Consider the following 24,234-nt stretch of genomic DNA (forward strand, 5'->3'; position numbering starts at 1 on the left):
GGGACAAATTCTACAGGGAGTCCCAATGGTAAAAAAAAACCACAAAGGAATATACCACATTCTCCAGAATCCATATGTAATACAAAGAGAAATGTTCAAATCCTTAAAACCCAACCCAAAGAGACGGGAATGAAGTGTGGTATCTCAGTCAGGAAGTCAATTCAAAAGCATATGGCCTCATTACAGCACAATGAATGCAATCTATGTATAAAAATACATGAACCTGAGATGATCAAAGAACCATGACGGGGACAATAACAAGGACGTTGGCAGAAAATAGAAAAAGGAGTAAAACAAATCAGATGACACAGACAGAAAGAAAAGAATGTGTTAGAAATATTAATAGTAGCCCGGAGAGATTGGAGAGAGAGAAAGATGAAGACAGATATAAAAGAGGGAGAGGTTATTGGATAGAAAGCAGAAAGTAAAGAGAAAAACTGAACCGAAGAGAGAAAACAGAGTGAGGAAATATCCTGCATAGGCAGACTGTCTTGACAGGACCTGGCTTATGAAATGGCAGCGCTTTTCCACTGAACCATGCAGACTTGTAAACCAGAATATGTTTATGTGCCTATACATCAATTTAAGCAAAGAAAAGCATAGAACAAAGTAATGATTTCCATTTTCACCTCCCTTCATGAATGAGATTAATGAAGCCTCTCTCTTTGCACCCAGACAACGAACCTGATTAAAACAGACTCGGATGACCAGTCTGTTAAAAAGCCGCTTTTCTCCTGCCATCACAAGTTTTTCCTTAATTGAATGTCTGTCTTGTGATTAACCAAGGCCTTTGTTCAGTGTGAGTACAGAAACAAAGCAGCTGAAAGGCAGCTAGACTGACAGTAAGGAGATGATAGACTTAAAACGAGATGTGCTCAGAGAGATTGATAAAAGTTGGAGAAACAAAGAGAGATGAAGAGAAAAGAGCAAAGGAAAGCAGCAGGGAGTCAGCAAGGCCAGAGTGAGGAAAGGAGCAAAATGATTGGATATGAAGGCAGGCGAGAAAAAAAAGAAATCGACTTGAAAAGAGAAGAGATGCAAGAAATCAGGAATCAGAGTTAACCAACAAGGACTGGGAGTGTCTACAGTTTTTACTGAGAATAGGATTTTAAAAGGGTTCATTCTACACAACATGAATATGCTTTTCTTGTCAAAATCTAAAATGACAATTCCAGTTGAACAAGCAAGTTTCAGAACATCCCATTTCTAATTTAACACCAGACTATATTACATTCATAATAAATTTAAAAAAAATTCTGGACCTTCTTTGAATAATTAGCATAAAAAAGCCGACATGAGCTAGCTTAACCTCAATCTCTTTTTTTCTGTATTTTTTTCTCCACAAAATATTAAAGCAAGTTTAAAAATTACAATAAATACAGATGATCTTCTAATTACATGACCAAAAACCAACATGCAGGACCATTAGCAAAAGTGAAACTACTGATATTATTGTAAACCAGCTTTTTAGATTTGTTTCTTGGGTGGCATTTTGGTTTTGCTTGAACATCTTTGTTTGGAAAACATCTGGACAGGGTGAAGTCTTTCAAAACAGATCGTACTTTACTTTCTCCACATTCAGCAATACCATCAGCTCCAGTAACTGAGCCTGGATAAACAATCTAGGAAGAGCAAAGCAGCTACAAATTAGATGCACCACCATGTTTATGGAGGTGACAGAGCCAAAAATGACTGTTTATCCTACTACTAATAAGAAATAGTTTGAAGAAAAGCGTCCAAAAAACTGCTTGTTGGACAAAAAACATATATAAAAAAAAAGACTGAAAAGTACTAATATAAAGAGATGAATATATGTAGTTGTGTTACTGTGCAACATCATTACAGAGGTTTGTGTACAAGCTGAAAAAGCAGCATTTAGCCTGGTGTGTCTGGCAAAGATGACAAGGCTAATTTCAACAGAAGCCTAAAAAAAGATAGCTCGATTAAAATCCTACAAAATCCCACAGTGATCAGAGTTCTGTTCCAGGTACGGACGAGGCTTTGGATCCAGTCGTGGCATCATTCCAGAAAAGCAGCAAACTAAGAACCATGCATTTACCTAATTCAGCTACGTCCTGAAGTGTCTCAAAATGCAAAAGTCATGTTGATAAAACTAATTTTTTAAAACTACACATGAACATAAAACTATTATTTTAGCTATTTTGCTTATATACAGATTTCCCCTGAAGCCATTACGTAACAATGCGATGGTGTAGTCTGGGACAGAGACTGGACCAGATTACAAGGTTATCTTGGTGCGAGCCGTTTAATAGATCCATGGTCAAGGACTGCCCCAAATTATTCACTATACTTTGTTTTGTGACAATAAAAGGCTTTTTGAATAAAATAAAAGATCAAACTGTAACACTATGACTGATGTTTGCATGTACAGAAAGTCTTTTCAATTAACAGTTGTAAAATATAATTTTTTATTGTTACATTACTACAGACTGAGCCCAGTGAATCTAACACTGCAATCACTGCTAATGCTATCGTAAAATAAGAGCAGAGACACAAAAAAATATATATAAAAAAACCCAGATCATTCAGAAATATTGTTAGCTTAAATTTTCCACAAGCCCATTTAAAAACTATGAAATACTTTTTTTATGATTGAGTTATTTTACTGTTGAGTCAACAGGATTTCCGAGTGATGAGAATGTACTTTCCTAAGTAAGTTTATTTTACAGTCCTATCATTCTCAGCGGTGGTTTTGCCCCCTGGATAGGTATGAATCTGGAACAGTTTGTCGGCAAAAAGTTCACCTTTTTAATCAACAATCTTAACAACTTTAATCTTTTTTATGCTATATAGATAAATAACTTCTTTACAGTAATTTAAATAAGTTTATATTCAAAACTACTAGCATACAATATTCAGTTACGCTAAATGGATTCATACTGTTAAATGATGACAGAGATGAATATAAGCTACTTTTTGGCTAAATTTCTGTGCTTTAAAGCAAGTAGTTTACAGTGGGGGTTGAATACTCTTTTGTAGTCTTGGTTTTGAGTTTGATTGATATGTCTTTAAATCTCACCAATAACCACCTAAGCCGACTAAACACTACATGATTGATGGCATACACAAAAATTCTGTCAAGCTCCTTCTCTTCAATCAATTTGGTGTGTTTCTCCAAACAATGCCCTCCTTTGCAGCCTTTTCATACTCTTCTTACACATTGACATTTGTGTGTTTGTATTCACATGTCTCTGTGTCAGCGTCTTTGTTCTGCCTGTCTGTCTTTCCGTTTTCTTCATCTGACAGCTACAAATCATAGCTTCTTTTTTTGCCTCATGAGCGCTGGAAAACATAGTAGATATGACAGCTTCTAAGCAGCCTACAAATTTGCATTTTATTTGCATAATTTCAGCCCAATTAGTCATCAACATGATTGCTTGAAAAGGCACACGGTAGAAAGCATACTGCATGTTTAACAATGTTATAAATATGAATGATTACCTTGTTTACATACCGCATTTCAGGTATAAAAAGTCTTGTAATAAACAAATGGATGGATCAGTAAAGCAGAAAGGTCAGGAAAGTAAAACTGCAGTTAGATAATCATAACAAAAGGTTATAAAAAGTTAGTTGGCAGAACATGTGAGCAAAGGAACGGAGCTGAAGCTTTTATAAGCACCAAATGAGCTATGAATTTTAATAAAATGAACAGGCTAACAGTAAGACTGTCGGCATTAAACAGATGTCACAACAAAGGACAAGTGTCAACTGTTAGTTTTTACAATTAAGGAATAACCAGCACTGGTAATAAGATTCACAATCTAGCAAACAATAATATAACAGCAACCGTAAATGAAGTAAATCAATGAAGTTTTGGTGGCAAGTAACACAGTTAAGATAGCTTGAATAAAAAACAATTAGTCAGTAAATTAAAGACAATTTGGGGCAAGCTAAAACGTGTAACCTTGAAATTAATTAGTGATTTTTGTTGAAATTGAGGAGGGGGTGAAAATATTAGCGTTGTGAAACTTTAAAGATGATTCACAGTGAAACTTCCACAATGTTCTGTCATATTACAGCGATGCAGTGCCGCAGTGTGAACAGTAATGCACAGTGGGAGTGCATTGAACCTGCAGCATATTTGAAGGATGCTGTTATTTACAGAAAACCTCACTTTAAACAACTCAGCATCATGTGAAAGGGGGAAAAGTAGGAGATGTTATGTTACCCCAGGCAACTTGGCTTAATGAGTGGCAGATGATTGGAAAGCTCATCAGCTGGGATTGACTTCAGACCAACACAATTCTGAACAAAGAAAATCATTTGTAGTGTAACGTTGTAGTAAAACTGGAACATTTCATTCAGAAACTCATCCATTTTCTTAAGTGTTTAGTCCAATTTAGGATTGCTGGAAAGCTGAAGCCTGTCCCAGCAACTGAGAGGCAGGGTACACCCTAGACGGTTCACCAGTCATATCACAGGGTCAACACAAGGGACAACCAACCATTCACATCTTGGGAGAACTTAATAATAAACCCAAAACCAACCAATACTAAACCAACCAATAAGTGATAGAAAGCAGAGTGAGAGATAGAAAGATAGAGTGATATAAGTTCTGCCTATCTTATTTATGTAATCGTATCAGTTATCACACAAAGACTTTAATAGCTTTGGTGGTAGCATCTCTGTTGATATGCTAATTAAGTATGTGCCAATCACTATGTTTTGAACTTATGGTCCAACAGCATGTAGTATTGGAAGTTAAGATGTACTAAATGTGCCTGATCTGATATGTAAGACTGGATCAGAACATTGCTAATTATTATATTAAAATCCTTTTTAACATTACAAGATGCAGCAATTGTCGTAGTAGCAGCAGTAGTCAGAAAGCAGTATTTATCTATAATCATAAACACAAACAATATTGTGTTGTGCATCTACAGGAACACATTTTCACAGTGAATTATTTTTAATTTAAATTTAATTTTACAGTGAATTTCCCAAAGCTGGCCTTGAAAGCTTACAGAAAATCCAAAACTTAAACTTTTTTTTTTTTTTTTTTTGTGGAGCCATAACACATTTTATTTCGGTCATCTATAGAAATACGCCTCCGCTGAATAACTGCGACACAGCCATGACCACATTTGGCCTTCATCCCAACATCATCTGAAGGTTTGATTTGGTGTTTAGCCAGCTGTCTCAAGAGAAATCACATTTAAAGAGGCGAGCTGCCAAACGACCTTCAGTGTTTGAAGTGTGGAGTTTCATACAAAGCTTGCTCTCTCTGTACCTGTCTGACTTGGCTTCATACATAAACTTTCACACACATGCTATTGAGACACAATTCACCAAGGCTTTCCCTGCAGTGACAACTTCCAGACAGGTTGGACAAAGATTTAAGACTGGGACAAACAAACGATATGATTCAACACCACAGGGACACTGCGGTCTGTCAACAGCCCCGCCCGTTTATTAATCTTAGTCCGCTACTGAATTTGTGTGTGTGTGTGTGTGTGTGTGTGTGTGTGTGTGTGTGTGTGTGTGTGTGTGTGTGTGATACTCTTAGTGCAATTTTCTGCAACAAACATGCACCGTAACTAGACATAAGACAGTGGTCAAAAAAATTGATATATCACCAATGTGACCTACACCATTCAGCTCTTACTGTGGCGACAGACATAAACCTATATGAGTTGTTGACATGTCAGCATCGCATAAACAAGTGGTAAATTTAAATCATATGCCAACTTTGTGTTTATTTTGCAGCAATTAAAATTCCTCAGAGGAATAAAAGCCTCAGAGTATATTGAACTTCAATAGTCTCACAGATGGCCTAATCTATCTTTGTCAAAATTTCCCATCGAAGGGAGGGGGTTTGTCTGCAGTCAACAGATAAACTGGTCACAGATGAATACAAATAGACAATATATATGATAAACTGACAGCATTCCAGTTGCATGGAGATTGAATTCACACGGAAAACGAATTGGCAGGGAGAATGAAGGAAGTTGGCAAGATTCCTGCAAAAGGAGAATACCCCATGATTCACTTTTTGTGCCCAGGGAAGCTAGATGGAAAACTGTGATTTAGGAATTGATTTGCCTTTTGAACAAAAAGGGAGACTTGGAATTACTCAGCAACTGGGTGGATAAACAAACAGATAAAAAGTAATAAAGTTTTAGAAGACTAACTCGTTGACGTAAGGCTTTCTGGATATAAATTTTTACAACATGGTTACTGGGGCCAAAAGCCTTCATAGTAACATTATTGCAAAATCATAACAGTCTCATTAAAAAACTTCTTATTTTAGTTGATTTAACAAGTCAAGGTCTTAACTAGTTTTATAAGTTAAGTGACAAGTTTTACCATTTTCATTTGGTAGTTTTAAATCAGTGAGTCAGTTCCCACAAGAGTCAGTTCTGGGTCCACTTATGCTTCAGCTTGGTAGCATCATTAAGAGTCTTAAGAATTCAGACACATATGCAGCTGAATCCCAGCAGAGTAAATCATCTCATCATAATGTGACTTATGGTAAATGGTAAGATTTATCAATAATATTACATGCTGGGTGTAAGTTTTAATTGCAATGTTGACATGGAGACTTCTACCCCATTTGGTGTGAAACCATCTCAATTTAAGATTTTAGGGCAGCCGTTTAAATGGGAACTAATCTAGTCGGACTTGGTTTTGTCATGGACCTGGAGGTGTGAACCCAAACGCAGAGATGGGAGGCAGGATACAGAACCAAGACGTTTTAATTCCGGCTTGACAGGGATAACACAGTTGGCTACAAACACACAGTGAACTAGCAAATGCAGAACTGCAACTGAAGGGTATAAATACACAGAGGGAGTAACGAGGGACAGGTGAAATGAATCAGAAAATCAGAACCAGGTGAGCTGATGAACAGGAAGCACAAGGGAGCTAAACTACAAAATAAAACAAGAAAGAAGAAAAGACACACTAACAGTCCAACCCATGACAGGTATGTGCGTGAAAGATCTTTACATTACAGGATTTATTAAAGATATGTCCAAACAATTCAACACAGTTGTGCAGTACTTTAAAGAAGCTTGATACTCATGTGTTCCTACTGCACACATCGAAGAAGAATAGCCGTAGAGACAGAGTTTGATGCCTTGCCAGAGCTTGTGCTGCGAAATGCAACCTGACAACTTTCCAATTCATTGTTTACATGATACTAGAATTTCACAGAGGATACTCTGTGAAAATGAATGAAAATCTTTTCAGTTTGGCACTTCATTCAGAATGAGGTGTATATGGATACATTATTCTTTTATTCATTTCTGATCGAGCTTTCAAACTGATTGCAGTCGGTGTATTTGTCTCCATGTAAACGTAGCTAAGGATAATCACATTTTTGCATCACCTGGACTCTTTTCCTTATCAATCAATCAATCTTTATTTCTATGGCACTTTTCATATAAAAGTAGCAAAAAGTGCTTTACAGTAAAAAAGCAAAGCTGAAACAAGGTTAAAAACATGCCTTTCACATACAAAAACATAAAATTCACCTAAACTCGAACACTTACACTCACATTTTCACACACACTCACATAGGTAAAACACTTATTCAACCCCTCATGCAAAAATTAGACCCTTACACCAGGCTCAGTGGACTATGAGGAAGCGATATCTTACACACTCGGACCTGGTGTGTAGGATCCCAATAAGGAAAACACTGGAGAACACTGAGGAATTACATATCATCTAAAATATATCATTATAAAATATTATACAAATACTCCTTTCCAGGATTCCCACAACTTCCAACCCCTCTGATTTCATATTGTGTTTACAACCCTTTCTCACAATCAAAGGGACAATCTTTCTCACATACTCAAATTTTAACCTCTCAACATCTTCTGTGCTTGGAAATGGAAGGGAGGTGGAGCTTAATTACAGGATTTCAAATGAGACCTTGGGGGAAGGGATTGAGGAGAATCCTTAGGTCTTCTACCTATATTAGATTATGCAATGCAGAATCCTATACCTCAAGCTCACATCACGAGGACGCAGCTGGAAAGGATCCTTTATACAGTCTTTGCTCTTTGTGAACAATACCAACAGGTCACTACAAATTGGAGTCACATGTTCTGGAGCTGTCATTCCATAATAAAATTCTGGGATTACATCTTTCAAACACTGTCTGATGCTCTCACAACCTTATTTGTGTTGGGCCAACACTTGTTCACAATTTCCACTTAAAGGATTTTAATAGAATATACAACCCTGTCAGCCAGGTGATAAATACAGTTAAACTGGAGATCTAAACTGTCCCCAACCTACACCAGCTGGAACAGGGTGATCCTCTAATTTCTGAAATTAAAAGGAATAAGATTAACCTTGTCTGGCAAAAATTCTTCATTAGAAAAGATTCACAATTAACTTATGGCTTTTAAGCAGGGAAATGATTTTGGTGTTTCATTGGACTGAAATGTCTTTCTGTTTTGGCCTTTTGATTTTTTTCCTCATCTTCTTTAAAAAAAAAAAAAAAATAAATAAAATTTTTATATATATATATATATATATATATATATAAATCAATTGAATTATCTTTATTTATTGAATCATCTTGTTATGTTATTTATGTAGCTAGACATTTGTTTATATTTGCTAATACACTAAAAGGATACTGTGTCCTACCCAAGTCTTACCTGTATATCTTAGGGAAGGTACCTGTTGGAATATGTGGGTCTATTTTCTACTTTTGTTACCACAGGTTTTTTTTTTTTTTTTTGTCTGCTTCTGTCAAATATCATAATTGTCTTTTAGAAAGCTGCAGATTGCTACAATGCTCAATTTGCATGATCAACTAAACAGTTAGGATGATGACTTATACTATTCAAAGTGCAACAGCAAGAGGCTAGTTCAGCTGGTTGAATGGGTACCCAGTTGGTATAATTTGGTTCATGTGAAAGCTCCATGTTTTAGAACAGAGAAACAGGTGGAAAGAGATTATGTTGCCTTTTCTAAAAGCAGACCAGAGCATTTAAGGGAAAGTCATTCTGCTGCAAAATTACTGTCAAAATTCTCAGTTTAGGGAAAAAGGCAACTGAATTCATGTGACCATTAGAGAATCACACTCATTAGACTTTACAAGTCAGTTTTTTGACTGACTTTTGACACCTCTCTGTTTGGCCAAGCAATGTTCAAATAGAAGCCACGAGTGCCAACAAAAAGTTTAAAGAAAACCAAATGCAAGGACCACAAATGTGGAAATCTGAACACATTACCCCACTACTGAAGGAACTCCATTGAGTCCCGGTTTAACAGACATCACATTCATGGTCTCCTTCCCTTAACACAGCTCATTTCTGACTTGATTATGTCTCTTAAGGTACTTTAGCTGTTCCACGATTTAATGTCCACAGAGCCAAATCTGCTGATGGTACTTTCATTAAGCATGGTCCAGTTCTGGGACAAGCAGCCTGCTGACCTTAGAGGTCAGTTTCAAACATGCCAATGTTCAACAATAAACTCAGAACTTGTGTTTTCACAGGCAAACAATGCAAAGCAGGAGCAATAAATGCTTAAAAAATGTCAAAACATCTTTATCTTGAAATAAGATGGAATGTTTTCTAAAGATAATGATTCAATTATGTTTAAAATCTCCAATGAAACAAAGTAGTCTTTCTTTGTTAGAGTTCAGGAAAGCCATCAAAAGGAAGCAAACAGAAGGGCACACACATGCCTTAACTTACTGTTATAGATTCTAACCAACTCCAACAATTACCATATAAATAAGGTGCTAACCATTTATTTCAGCCCATCTTGATAATTAAGGAATCCAAAGTAAACGAAGTCCATGACCTTGTGATAACCAGCTTCAGCAAGTGGTTACCTTGAGAAAACAAAGGGCTGACTTCTTGAGATAATCTATTACAGTAAACTTGTTATCACACTAAAATGAAAATGTTGAGATAGTAGAACAATTAATATATGATACAGACATAGCCGCAGCAAAAATAAACAAAAGACTCTGACCTCTGTATACAAGATATAACTGTATGTTTATGTATGAATGTATGTATATGTGTGAGGCTATGAACTCTAATACAAACAGTACAAATAATGTAGTTACCTTAGTTATAAAATAAGATTTTGACTTGACTAGCCATGTGTTTGGTTGTGATTTCTCTTGATTATCTGACTACTGCATCTTTTTTTTTTTTTTTTCTAAATTGGTGATATCAAATTAAAAAGACTGATAAAGGTATGTTAGCTGCTTCTTGAACCCTGACAAAACTAAAAAAAAAAAATCTGGAAATCCCATTATAAGATCTAGCAATATAGATTATACGTGTCTAGTATCAGTTGTGCTCTACTGCTAACATCACTGTGGATAGAGAGGATGTGTGTATTTTGGAGTTTTTCCTCTTCTGTTGTGTGCCTTTTGTAGTGCATGCAAAATGTATAAAGAGCAATGAAATCAAAAGAGGATAATTCTCTAACAGAAAAGATAATCTTGTTCAAGATTTCTTTGTGATTTAGAGAAATCCAAAGTAGGATCCAAGAGTCTTGAGCCAAATCCAAACTACACACCTCAAATCTTTACCTTGAGCATAACCATGAGTTTGAGTCAGTGAGATTTATCCTTCAGTTGTAAATGAAAAACTGTTTAGATATTTTAGTAATGAACTTTCCTAACCAAATGGTGAGGCAATTATTGGAGCAATGACGCTTGACTAAAAGTGAAATATAGAAATGAAAGATTACTATGTCCAGTTAAATGCAAAGTCAGTCACAGATAGGATATAGGAAAATTTAGTTAAAACCAGACATACAAAATACCTCAAAGCAGGAGTGGAAGAGAAGGCTTAATTGGAAGCTAGGGATCAAAGGAGAAAGAGGAATAAATAATAATAAAAATAAATAATAAAGGTGCCAAAAAGACCTATTGTAGCAACTGATAAACAGCAGAAGGAAAAAACAGATGGAGTGTTTTTCAAAAGAGCAGCAGTCCGCTCCAGGACTACATTCATCCAAGAGCACAAGATCTAGATATGAGAAGCCTGGTCCAGCAGCAAGTCTCGGCCAGTCAGTTCGATCAGAACAGAAACACACCCAGTCCCTCAGTGCAGTCATTGGAAGGGAAGCTGGTTTGTGTGTGTGTGTGTGTGTGTTTGTATTTGTAGGCTGTCTCCAATTTTTAAGTATCACTCTGCTGCAAAACTACATTGATAGTTATTCACGTTTGTGTCTTGGTTTTCTCAATTAAAGCGCTGGTACAGTTTGTGGTTCTTTGGGATTGTCCCTCGCGGTTTAGATCTTTATCATCTTTCTGCAAATTCATCTGTGTTTTGAGACCACTTAGCAAACAGAGTTACCGTGACCTGTCAGATGACACTTGTTTCACCAGAACAAAACAATAAGAATCATCTCTGTCAACAATGCTAAAAAATGAGTTCTAAAAATTTTGAGTGGATGCAAAAGCTGTATTATTTGTGTTATTTCTTCAGAAATATTTGTTTGAAATAAAATGCATGAACTCACTTAAATTAAATATTTAAAATATTAAATATTAGGCAGCTCCATTTTACTGCAAGCTAATTAGCATGTGAATTTTACATACAGACAAAGAAAGAAAGCCCTCCGACACAGTAGTTTCACTAGACTTATTAAACAATGAGGTTCTGAACTTGTTTTAAAACCAAATATTTGCTCATTTGTACTCTTGTGGCTAAAACTATTGTCTTCTGGGGCACTGCACTAAAAAACATGTCTTTTTAAGAATTTTCCTGAGCTTCAAACAAAGTCGAGTGGACATGGGACACACCAAACCTAAACACACGCTTCCTAATATCCTCCCTGACACAAAATAACTGACAAATGCTTTGATAGGAGCACACACACAGAGCTTCAGATTGGCTGGAGGTGCAGTTGGAGAAAGTCTCTGGCTTGCAGAAATAGACACGTGAAGTACACACGTGCATCATTTCCAGAAGATTAGTACAATAAGTTTGCAGATGCACACGTTAAGCCTCTTCAGTGCAACTTATAACACCTGAACACACCAGGAAGCACTAATTGACAGATCTGACTGATCCAAGATTGGGTTTTGGATTCATGGAGCTGAGCCACATCCTGATACAGACATAGTCATGCTGTTAGAGAAATACGGACATCAGTATCCCACAGGCACAATCTGCACTAATTAGTGGCTGTGTATGAAGAGCTGTTTTAGGGGAAAGTGTCGAAAAGCACAACACTAGCATGCAATCTTTAGTCGTCATTTAAGACAATAAGCTATCTGATGAAGACAAAAGAAACAATTATTTAGGATCTATGGTTCGGCTTTGTTTCAACTGTAAAGACAGGTTGCAGTTAAAACATCAAACACAGTGGTTGTTTTCATTTCTTGACACAAGGTCTGAAAGAAGACAGAGTAAGGAGGAGGGGATGTCTCGCAGCAATCACAGCTAAGTCATAAATGCGTACATAGAGAAAAATTTAATGAACACACAACTAGCCTTGAACCTGCTTTTGTTGAGGCTTTGCTGAAAAACTCATATTTATTAAGTGTGTTTATGCAGCACAGACTTTTTTTTTTTTTTTTTTTTTTTTACCTCTATCTGCAGCATCGTGATCTCATTCTCCAGTTTTCTATTGAGCAGCACCTCCTTCTTCTTCAAGTCTATCTGTCTTTTCTCTTCATTAATTTCTAACTGCATATCCCTCATGTCCTTCTCCAGGGTCTCCACAGCCATGATGCCCTTAGAGATGGCTGCCTCCTGGTTGTTCATCTTCTCACGGTAGCTGGCCAAAACCTCCTCATGTTCTAAGAGTTGGATTCCCCTGTAGAAATACAAAAAGAAGCAAGAACACATAATTCTAGATTAAATATTCTACTTGCATGCATGTAATATTACGCAGGCTTTGAGCAATGAACATACAGGAAATTGCGTCGCTGTATGGCAGTTTCATGATTCCTGTTTATTTCAAGGAGTGATACCTCCTGCGAATTGACTGCCTGCGAGAGTCTCATTAGTTCCAATTTGTTGTCTTCATACTCTTGACTGATCACAGATTGCTTCCAAGCAACCTGCAAAATATTAGATTGAGAAAAAATAATAAAAAAAAACAATAACTGGGCTTTTCTGTTATTGATCCGTCCATACATAAATTTATATTTCTGAATAACCTAAGACAAACAGACAGCAGTATCCACATCTGCTTCGCTTGCTTGGCCAGGGAATAAACTGACTCTTGAACAATATATTACTTGTTTTAATTTTAAATGCCTGGTGAGTGACAAAGCAGTTGGAAAGGATCATCGCTTGCAAACATTAGCTCTTAGTTTTAAACAAACCAGAAACACATTTGGATGTCTATGTAACATGGTACGCTTCCACTTCCACATCGTTCTAAGGAGCAACTTTAAATCTACTGGAAGGCAGCTGATAAAGAACAGTACATTAGTTCATAAACTCTTGTAAACTGAGCTGTGTGTCTTGTGAAAGACACAAAGATAAATAATGGATGAGAGTTTTCTTCCCCTTTTCTACACATCTGTCCAAAAACAAGGTTTAAAAGTTATTGCACAGTCAAACCAACAAACTAATAGCTGTGAATCTGCTTTTGGTCTACTCTGGACAAATTCATGAATATTTCTAACATATTTTAATCAGTTTCTCTGTTTGGGTTAGATTGTTGATAAAGGTTAAAACTAAGATCTATTTTCAGAAGTGTTTCTGTGTGTATGCACCTTGGAAATGTCATTGCACAGTTTCTCTTTCATTTTGATGATATTAGAGACTTTAATATGAGCCTTGGTGAAAGATCTGGAATAGACATGGAAAAGAATAATTACACACTGCATTGCTGATGATTCCAACAAGCATGAACAAACGTCTGACCTGGAGCTAGACAAAGCTTGTGTAGGTTTCTTTTTTTCAGCTCAGTTCTGCTGAATCAATGTTGTGTGCTCTCTCATGTAAAAATTGACTGGAAATGAACAATTGAAATCGAAATTTGTAACAGGCTGAAAAGCAATCTGTTGCAGTCAAATCTGGGAAAAAATATGTCAAAGTGTCAGATTATGTGAATGCAAGAATTAATAAACAATCAAAATCACTGTGAAAAGTCAAAAAGCATGATGTGTTTTATGAAAATAAGTGTGTTACAGATGTATTCTTAAGGTACATGAGAAAGATTAATCAGTTTAAGTATGTCAGATGCAACTCTTTTTTTAAATGATGGAGTTTGGGAAGTTTGATACACTGCACGCACATATAGTATATTGCTTTAAGTTTCTTTTAAAATCTGTAAAAGGTCCATAGGAACAAACAAGCAGTACATGTTTTTGGCTACTTGAGCAATCCCCTCTGATGACACATCTGTTCCAAACATGAAAATCAGTAAAAAAACAGTGCAGTTGGCCTTTTCCTCTCAGAGATTTGGACAGTCTCTTATCATCCACCCACAGATGTCTCTTCCATTCTCCACTTCTAAGGTCACTGATTGGTCAGGGGGCGGTGCTTTTACATGTATTTTTCCTCTCTCTTAGAAAAAAAGGAAAGGGTGTCATGGTGAAACAACCTTGTAAAAAAAAACAAAAACCCAGCATCATAATTCCGGAAATCTCAAGCTGATTCTGAAGTTCATTTTATAAACCTCCAATCTTGCTTTGCAGTAACGGCAAGTTCAAAGCATCTTATTATGGATGCCTACGCTAATGGCGGCTAACCGCTAACCCACACTCTACCAAACACCTGAACAAACCTTTCTTTGTTGATGGCAATTGTGCGCTGGATTTCCATCTCGTTTTCTAGGACTTTAATCTCATCCATCAGCTCTGTTATCATCTGAGAGGCGATCTCCTTCAGTTTGACATACTTATTCTTCTCCTCTATAATCATGTTGCACAACTTAGAACACTGAGATATCCTGAGGAGGAAAAACACATTTTAGGATGTTGATATTAATTGTATATCTTTAAAAATGAAACTGATGAGGACAGCGATTTCTTTTTTGTGCTTGGTCTCTGTTTACTTGTAAAAAAAAACAAAGGTTGGGAATATAAACCATAAAAAGTTGTCTTTATAATCTAAATAGCAAAGGATTTTCTATCTAATTTAATTTTTTAAAATGTTTAATAATCTAGATTTCAAATGATCAGTGAATAAAAACTTGTTATGACTGAAGACTGATGCAGTGTAGCACAACATTCAAATTAAATTGAAAAATCCATGTATCTTCTGAGGAGTAAACAATATTCATATAAAAAAAAAAAAAAAACAGCAAGAGGATAAACAATGTGTAATTATCATCCTGCCGTCTTTTTGCTTTTTGGAAACTGGTTCCATGTCAAGTGCATGAGATTGCAGTCTGCTGCCGTGACCTTAATGAATGTATCCAAAGCGTCTGTTGCTGCTGTATGCATTAGTCTGTGTCTGGACACTCAACTGTGACCAATTAGTAAGACATTGTTTTCTCTGTAACATTATTTTCATCACGACACACAGTCTGAATACAGAAAAACAACAGCACCTGTGCTGAAGTGTTGCATCGAGCTTACGGTGGTCCACGACAACCAGTTCTTTTTCTCTGAGCTCCTGCTGGATGTGCTGCTTCAGTTGCTGTGGGTAGATTAAAGGAAGGTAAAAACCATCATCACTTTTGCGTGGGTGCGTTTATATGCCTGTGTGTGCCCACAAAAATGTCAACCTTCAACGTGCACTTGCAGGCGTACTTTCTTCAATATCACACAGGTGTCCCTCTTGACATTTTGAATAAATAAACAAAGAAGCCATGAAGACATCAAAATCTATTTTCAATGTGTCTGTGTGGGCTGGTGTGGCACCTCAGTCCTCAGCAGTTCGCGATGCTTCTGGCCCCTTTCCTCTGCTTTGATCTGTGTCAGACATCTGAGGTTATGGAGTTCTACTCTGAGCTGGTTTGAATCCCTCAGCAGCTCCTGAATCATCCCATACTTCTGCCTCTTCTCGCTCTCCTCCTCAGCCACTGACAGCTATTGGGAACACATTTCTTAGTGAAAAACCTCATGAATATTTGGATGAAACTGAGGATTTACTGACAGCATAATGGGGCAGAAAATCAGACCTAGTCCATCATAATAAGGAAGACAGACAGACGTTGAATACAGAAACATTTCTGTGCAAAGAAAGTAGAGGCTTCTCCTCAAAGGGATCATTAAATTATTTTTCTGTGGGGAACTCTGAAAAAAATTTCAATAGAGAATTTTATTTTATCCACTCCTCTGGGAAAGATGCTAGAAAATTTAAAATATATGAAAAAAAAAAAAAAAAAAAAAAAAAAAAAAGACAATTCCAACAACATACCAAAACCAAGATATGGTTTATCACCTTCTTGTTGTTCTGACCACATATTCCCACCTGTTTTTCAAAGCTGACTTTCAGAGCATCCACTTCTTTCTGGAGCAGCATCCTTTGCTGGATACTTGCCTCTCTTGTGGGAACAGCATCTAGCTGAATATTCAGAACAGAAAGTAAAGTCAAAATCAAAAGCCTGTTCAAATTTTCATCATGCAGTGAGAACTGGCATCTGCTTTAAGATGGTCCTGCATTGTAGCAAAGGCCCAAAGAATGTGTGTTCATCAGACGACATAATAAAGAAGGAAAAACCATGAGGATACAGTGTAAATCTAACCATATTTTATATTCAATTCAGTTCAAGTGCATATCCAAACCCATATTAAAACACTGACTGCAAAACTAACATTGTGAATCAGAGTCCCTGAGGCCTCTTTGATACAAATACATTTGGATACTGTGACACCAAGCTCAAGTTTGAAAAATAATTTATTTTACCCACAAAAAGCATTTAATAAATATCAGCTGCAAAGCAACGTAAAATTCAAACACAAGAGTATAAAATAAAAATATTAAACCCATCAATCGTAAAGCAATTCAATTAAACTGGGATGCATTTCTGTGGTAAACCGACAAACTCCTCTAAACAGCGGTCAGAGTCGAATTTATGAGTAACCTTTCATGTGAGAGTCATTATTGAATGAATTATACGTTGCAACAGTTTTTATTTGCATCGTTTCCTCAAAGTGCAACTTCCCTAATGCGTCATTGTGATTTCCTTCCATATTTTTAATTACTGATGAGATGTGCTGATGCATTTCCGATGAGTCCCCTTTTCCTCTTTTTCTGTTCTTGTTTTAAAAACTGTACATGTCAGGAAAATGGCAGGAAGATCAAGAATAAAAAAATGTGGTGTAATACAGGGTGCTGATTGACATTAGGAAATTTTCCCAACTTATAACCAACAACAGTGAAAAATAAAATAAAATAAAGTAAAATAAAATAACAAAACAAAACAAAACAAAACAAAACAAAACAAAACAAAATAAAATAAAATAAAATTTGAACATCTCACAAGGAGTGGAACAGAAGCTGAAAATACTTCCTGGTTCTAGAAACCACAAGACCACCTCAAGCAGATGTTTCATCACTTCACAAATCACCTGTCCCTGCAGCTCGCTGTAGAGTGATTGCATGTGTGCCAGCTGCTCACTGGCCATGGTCAGTGCCTGCTTCATCTTTTTCATGGCCTGCATCTGCCTGAGGAGAAACAAAAGCAGTTTTCAAATATTTATCACCACCACCATAAAGATTATTTTCCCTACAGCCATGCAGTGCTGAGCCTGGAAGCCTCTCAAACAGAAAGGCTTTCAAACATGTTACATAGTTCAAACCAATAAAGCAAAAATGCTTTTTATCTGTTTTATTAGCATGCACTCAAATGGTTGTATTATTTCACAAAACTGTATCTTAGGTTTCAATGTGATGCATGCCGTGAGTGCATGTATGCAATAATCTTGCAGTAATATGACAACACATTAGTTTGAAAGTCTCACAAGTTTATATCTTTATTTTAAGTTCTACTACAATAAATGTATATATGGAAATGTTTAACCAAACACATGATTTTTTTCTTATATGATTGAGCCTTTTGTCGACTTCTGTCCATCTTAGTTCCTGCCTGTTTAACCCTGCCATTGTGAAAAGCACTGTGTTTCTAGAATTAATGATCAAAGCTCGAAACCCAAGGTTTAAAATTCTCTGAACCCATAAAGACCTGACACAAAATGACTGTACTTGTATAAATGTTTCAAAGGCAGCTTTACTGACTTATATTATGAGACTTTTCTGCATCTTTTGCTGATGCAACAAATATTACACCCATATTTCAGCTGGGTCATAATATTCATCTCCACAAAAATGCTAAATACAGTGCTCATTAAAAGACGAGCACTGGGAAGACGGTTCGCAACGAGAAATCTGAACAAATGAACAAAGAAAATAATGAGCTTGAAAAAAACAAACAGGGTGAAAAGTTTTGCAAAGATTGCTCTAATTTCAGTAAACACTCAGCAAAAGAAATTAAACACCCAGAATCTTGTTCTTAGAAAGAGTTTAAGTTCACAGAATAGAAGTTGATCCTGCATGTTCCTCTCAGTTTTGTCTGACTGGGACACCATTATCTTATTGTCACATTTCCTACTCCTCACAAGGAAAAATGACAAACTGGTAAATCATACTTACTCCCACTAATGAGTGTAATGTGGCCATGTGTCAGACATTTAATACCTGTTTGTCTCCCTGAGCTGCACAGATCTGCTCTCATACAGGTGCTTTTGGTCACTCTTGATGTTCTGCAATTTCATTTCCAAGATGCCTCTGGTGATGGAAAAACACAATGAAATACAAAATAAAGCTCCCACTCAGCTCTAAACCAGGACATCAAACATTATATTTTTAACTTAACATAAACATTATTTTCCTAAAACAACATATGCAGCCTTGTTTGAATTTTCAAACTAAGGAAAAACTTGGGTACCTGTGTCCCATTAATTCAGCTTCCTCCTCCCTCCAGAAGTTTTGCTCTTTCAGTAGCTGTCTACGATTGTTCTGACAGGCCTCCACTTGGGTCTTCACGCGCTCCAGCTCTTGGACCATTTCCTCCCTCATCATCCTGAGGGACTGGTTACGCTCATCCACCACCTTCACTTCTTTCTCTATCTGGGAACTCTCCATATTTAGTGCCTCCATCTTCTTCACTGCAGCTCTGTTTATTTAACGTTAGAGAAAAATTAACAGATGAAAAGAATGGATCTGCGTATAAAACAGGATGAAAGTTTGCAATAAATCAAGCAAAAGTGCATATCTAATGAAATAACAGCATGCACATCCATTTTTTACTTTCCCCCCCCAGAATCTGTGGGCTTTGTGAATTAGAAAATACAAGTCATTGCTCATAAGACTCACACAGACTGCATTTCTTGCAAGCCAAATATTGATATAAAATAAACATAAAAAGGAGTTGCTGTGAAACCTCAAGTAAGTCAGCCTGCAGCGGCACATAAATTCAAGAATGAATGACCAAAGCTTGAAACACAGGGTTAAAATTTCTCTGTAGCCACAACAACCTGACACAACATATGACTGTACCTGTACTGATGTGAACAAGACAGGCTAGGTTTTGATGGTTTAAATTATGAGCACCAAGACTTTTGAATTATTAACTTATTTTGCTGATGCAACAAATATTACACCCATGTTTCATGTAGCTGGGTCATAATATTCAACTCCACAAAAATGCTAAATATTGTGCTCATTAAAAGACGAGCACTGGGAAGACGGTTCGCAACGAGAAATCTGAACAAATGAACAAAGAAAAAAATCAGTTTAAATTAAACAAACTGGGTGAAAAGTTTTACCAATAATTGCCACACCGAGCAAAAGAAACTAAATGTCCAAAATCTTGTCATAATAAAGAGTATAGGTTCACAATATAGAAAATCTGATCTTGCATCAAGTTCATCACTTCTGTCTCGCAACAGCAGTCTGACTGGGAAACCATTATCTTAATGTGAAGGTTCTCACTCCTCACATGGAAAAGTGACAAACTGGTTAATTATACTCACTCCCATTTAGAGTGTTTCCTTTCATTCTCCTTTGAAAGCTGGTTGTGTGTGGTGATGAGTTGGGCTTTCTCAGCCTTGTAACAATCATGCAGAGACAAAGATACAAAGTTGTACAAAGTAGATGATTTGTTATTTTATTTATGTAACGCTGACATCTGCGCACACACACACACACAAACCTCTTTTAGTTCTATGATCTCTTTCTTGTCTTCCAGCTCTTTCTGTTCTTTCAATATCTGTGTTTCATGTTCTTCCACATCCTCCGTCAGGCTTCTGTGCATGCAATGGGATATACACAAAAATCCAACAATCTTTGAAACAAATTTCTTAAAAGCACTTTAAAAAAAAATCAGCTGCAGTTCCTTTTCCAATGGAAATTAAGAATTTACCACAAAAAACATCACCAGCTGGTTAATCCAGGAAAAGACATCAATTTATTCTTGATTTAACCATGTAAAGGGTTGTCATGACACCTGTAACACCATGTATTCCAACATCCCATACAGAATCACTGAATAACCCAACAGCTTTTGTTTTACTTCTGGAGGTAACATAAGGGCTTAAAAAAAAAACCCAACAACTCAGAAAGACTGTTGCTTTCCAGTCAAATGATACCCACAACGTTTTGCTTTGTGATAACAGCACAACACCACGTAACCCCCAAGTTACAACTTTATAACTGATTACCTGACATTTAGTTGTCTCTCGGCCACTTCTTTCCTCAGATCCTCATATCTATTGCGTAATGCCATTGTCTGGCTCTCCAGCTCCTAGAGGACCCCCCAAAAATATCACAACATCATATGTATCAGGTCAGTTGTGATGATCTAGGTAAGCTCATGTTTAACATATTTTAACATCAAGTTTGGATCAAATTTATAAAGCAATTTACTAAATGAAAAATGAATACATTTTCCAACAAGTATTACCCATTATTCTCTGATTAAAACAGTCATGTTGCAAAGCCTGACAAATCCTTTAATTAATGCAGAGGGGCAGTGAAATAACTCATGTTTCGCATAATATTGTCCTTTATTTCTGAACAAAGTCTTTTTGAATGCACAAAATGATTGGATTGGACCTATGAATCCCATGACTTTTACATCTTCTACAGAATACGGACTAAATACTGGAAGATACCCGCAAATATTTATAATGCAACATAAGAATTACATGGTGTATCTGTCATGTTTGACAGGAATTTCTGATTTTGTGCAACATAAATTGCAAGAATGCAAACTTCCTTGTCTGCTTATGAGTACGTAGTTTTCCGACTAGAGGATGCAGATTCTGTTTCGTAAAATATATATATGGCTCTTACAATGTTTGATAGTATATTCAATGACATCGGTGTGCCTCTAATTCATGAGCATCGGGCAGCTTGTGGAAATAATCTGCAGTTGCACTCAGTTATACAGAAGTTACAGGAACATTTATTAAGGTTATTAAAGTAAGCCCCTAAATCCGTTCAATGTGGTTTTCAAAGTTCAAAATTTAAGCTTCTGTTGCCTTCGGCTGCAAAAGCAACACATTTATTAAAGTCTAATGATGGGAGGTTTGCATAGCAGTGCTTTCTGGGACTAACCTAGAGGTTCTAAGGTTCATTCTTGAATTCCTAATCAGATTTTCTACAGAAAAACTTCTGAAAGCTAATGTAGTGCAGCTTTGCCAGTACTAGACATGCTACACTGCATCATATTGGAATTCTCAGAGATTAAATTAGTTAATACGCCCTGAGTATAATGTGAAATGCCAGTTAATGAGGATTTGTTGTTTCCCTTGAAAATAAATCTGTAACTAAAAAAACACAATTTTTTTTGCTGCGTTTCTTAACTTGAACTTCATGCTTGCTTTTTATGCTTAAAGTCTTCAAATTAAAATCACAGATTAGATTAAAATGTTTTCGCTTTAGGAAAGGTTCTGCTGAGGTAATCCATGTCTCTGTAAACAGACCAGGATGGTGCAACAATAAACTTACAGGAGGTTTAGCTTGAATCTCATTTTCTTTCTCCAGATACTGCTTCTCTTCCCAGAGACTGCACAGTGAGAAGAGAACGGAGATGAGGCAGTGTAGAAAAGTGAGAAAAAGAACAAATGAATAAGTTATTACGAGAAATAAGTGATGGGTTTCATTTCCCAATTCAACTGAAAGAGGAATCCACAAACAGTAAGCTGAATTTACATTATAAGAATCTGACTAATGTGCAGTTTCCAGTGTACCAAACCCCAAATAAAACAACAGAATGCATGATCAGGATTTTAATGTCTTAAAATAGCTACAGTACTGTTGATTTAATAACTTTAACTTTAACAGATTTTATGCTGCACCAGCAATCCCACAGACGGAGTAGCATTGTATATGTAGTACAAGCTTCACCTATACAAGCACATAAATCTTGGTTCACAGCGTACTCTATGAATGGGCATATAAGAACATAATTTTTGTGAATTTTTCATCTCGCTGCAGCAGATGCTTTTTGAGCAGTCGATTAAAGTTTGGAAGAAATAATTTCAAGTCAGCTCTGTCATTATGAAAAACCTTACAGCAGCACATACTGTACAGCTGCACATTTCACAAAGCAAATTATATTAATCTTCCTGACAAGTTGATATATTGGGTATTAACTGATACAGAGAAAACCACACGAGAGCTACAATGCGTGACTGTAAAACACGCTGCATTCTTGCATATGTATTTGGCTAAAGATGAAGGACACAGTAATTTGAAAAAAAAAGAAAAGAAGCTTATTTGCACAATGAGCATCTGTTTGTCATATGCAGACTGATCGGAAAACAAACAGAGATGACGGGAAGAGGGGAGACAAGGCTGGAGAGTGGGGGTGATAGGAAAGGAGTGATCTGAGGAGCCGAGAAGGTGTTAGCAATAAAGAGTTCACTGACAAAAAAAAGCTGTCATAAACAACATGCTCAAACCAGGGTGTTTATGCTGTTTACTGCTGCATCCCCAGAGCTCTCTGCTAGTGCTTATCATTTAATTTTTAAATTAGTGCTGGACCAGCAGCTTTCTACCCCAGAGTCTGCATTAACAACCACTGTATCCTACAGATCATATCTTTTTCATACAGTGGAGACTTTATGTGTAACGAGTGGTTAAATGTTGCTGAGGCAATGCAGAGATGATGTGGGCATGAAGTGTTTATTAGCTAAACTACAGCAACAGTTTTTCTCTTATGACTGTATTTATTTCTCTTCTGGACAGCAGCTGAAAAAAGCACTAAAAAAGGCACCTTTAGTTTAAGCAGCTATTCAGACAGAATAAAAGAACTTTTCCAGCATTTCCTACATCTGGGACATTTAATGGTTCTTCAGACTCAGCCAATGTGTTATCAGTGTAAACTAGAAAAGCACTTAGAGAGCGCAAACCTCCACCAAGGCCTTTACAAAGTTCCTGGATCGGAATGGTGATCCAGATTGCCACCAAAATGAAATCAGTTCTTCCTTTTCACATTTTCAGCAACTCCTTAAAATTTCATGATAATCTCTCCATAGCTTTTTGAGTTATCGTGATCACAAACAGACGAACAAATAAATGTCGAGTAAAACAAAACCTCCTTGGCGGAGGTAATAATATATACAAGTAGTTTAAAATCTTAAGTTAACCAGGGAAGCGGATGATAAATCTGATAATCTTTATAATTTTCTGCTTAAATACACCTTTTTAAAGACTTCATTTAATCTCAGATATGTACTTAGAAACTTTTTCCCCATTTAAACCAACCAATGACCTTTAAATGTCAAACTGGTGATCCAGCCTATATTTTCATACAGTATATGTTTCAGCCCAGAATACACATAAGTGACACAGTTTGCTCTTCTAAACAACTGGGTTATGCCAAAAATCCAACCAGATGCAGCCTGTAAGTCGAGGTCTTAAATTTGTTTAGCTCTTTAATGGTTAAAAGCAACATATTTTGAAAAATGATCAGGAACAACTGGGTTATGATGTTGCCTTGTAATATTTTAGTAGCCTCCCTTCCGACACATATCAGGAATCAAATTTGTGTATAGAGAAAGGGGAAAAGATGCCAGAGGGAGCAAACTCTTCTGTTTGTGTATGTGTTTTTTTTTTTACCTGTTGGGTGAGGAGCTTTGTAAGTTAGAGGAAGAAAAACAGAAACTTGCAGCAGAAAAAAAGGGAAATTGATCGCAATGAGAGAGAAAAAAACTAATGGGAGAGGCAGGAAATAATGATGGTGGGGAAAAAAAACACTACAGGACTGATGTACACTACAGAAAAAAAAAGTTAATAAGTGCTCCATCCATTATGTACAGAAAAATGTGAAAATGAAGCAAACAGTGAGAAAGCACAA

At 36.5% G+C, this 24,234-nt stretch overlaps 1 protein-coding gene across 1 annotated transcript in view; it reads right to left on the reverse strand.

The window, feature by feature from the left end:
* ccdc146 (coiled-coil domain containing 146) overlaps window positions 1-24,234 on the reverse strand; it is a gene marked incomplete at both ends in the record, with an annotated part of 36,744 nt that overhangs the window by 10,755 nt on the left and 1,755 nt on the right. The window contains 14 exons of the mRNA XM_079263130.1: window positions 12,552-12,780; window positions 12,879-13,027; window positions 13,691-13,766; window positions 14,707-14,871; window positions 15,475-15,563; window positions 15,788-15,955; window positions 16,341-16,433; window positions 17,441-17,537; window positions 18,567-18,656; window positions 18,817-19,044; window positions 19,904-19,977; window positions 20,083-20,176; window positions 20,591-20,673; window positions 21,882-21,939. Coding sequence (XP_079119256.1) covers window positions 12,552-12,780; window positions 12,879-13,027; window positions 13,691-13,766; window positions 14,707-14,871; window positions 15,475-15,563; window positions 15,788-15,955; window positions 16,341-16,433; window positions 17,441-17,537; window positions 18,567-18,656; window positions 18,817-19,044; window positions 19,904-19,977; window positions 20,083-20,176; window positions 20,591-20,673; window positions 21,882-21,939 — 1,693 coding nt within the window. The remainder of the gene's footprint in view (window positions 1-12,551; window positions 12,781-12,878; window positions 13,028-13,690; window positions 13,767-14,706; window positions 14,872-15,474; window positions 15,564-15,787; window positions 15,956-16,340; window positions 16,434-17,440; window positions 17,538-18,566; window positions 18,657-18,816; window positions 19,045-19,903; window positions 19,978-20,082; window positions 20,177-20,590; window positions 20,674-21,881; window positions 21,940-24,234) is intronic.

This window comes from Telmatherina bonti (genome assembly GCF_933228915.1).
Source record: "Telmatherina bonti genome assembly, chromosome: 23".
NCBI lineage: Eukaryota > Metazoa > Chordata > Actinopteri > Atheriniformes > Telmatherinidae > Telmatherina > Telmatherina bonti.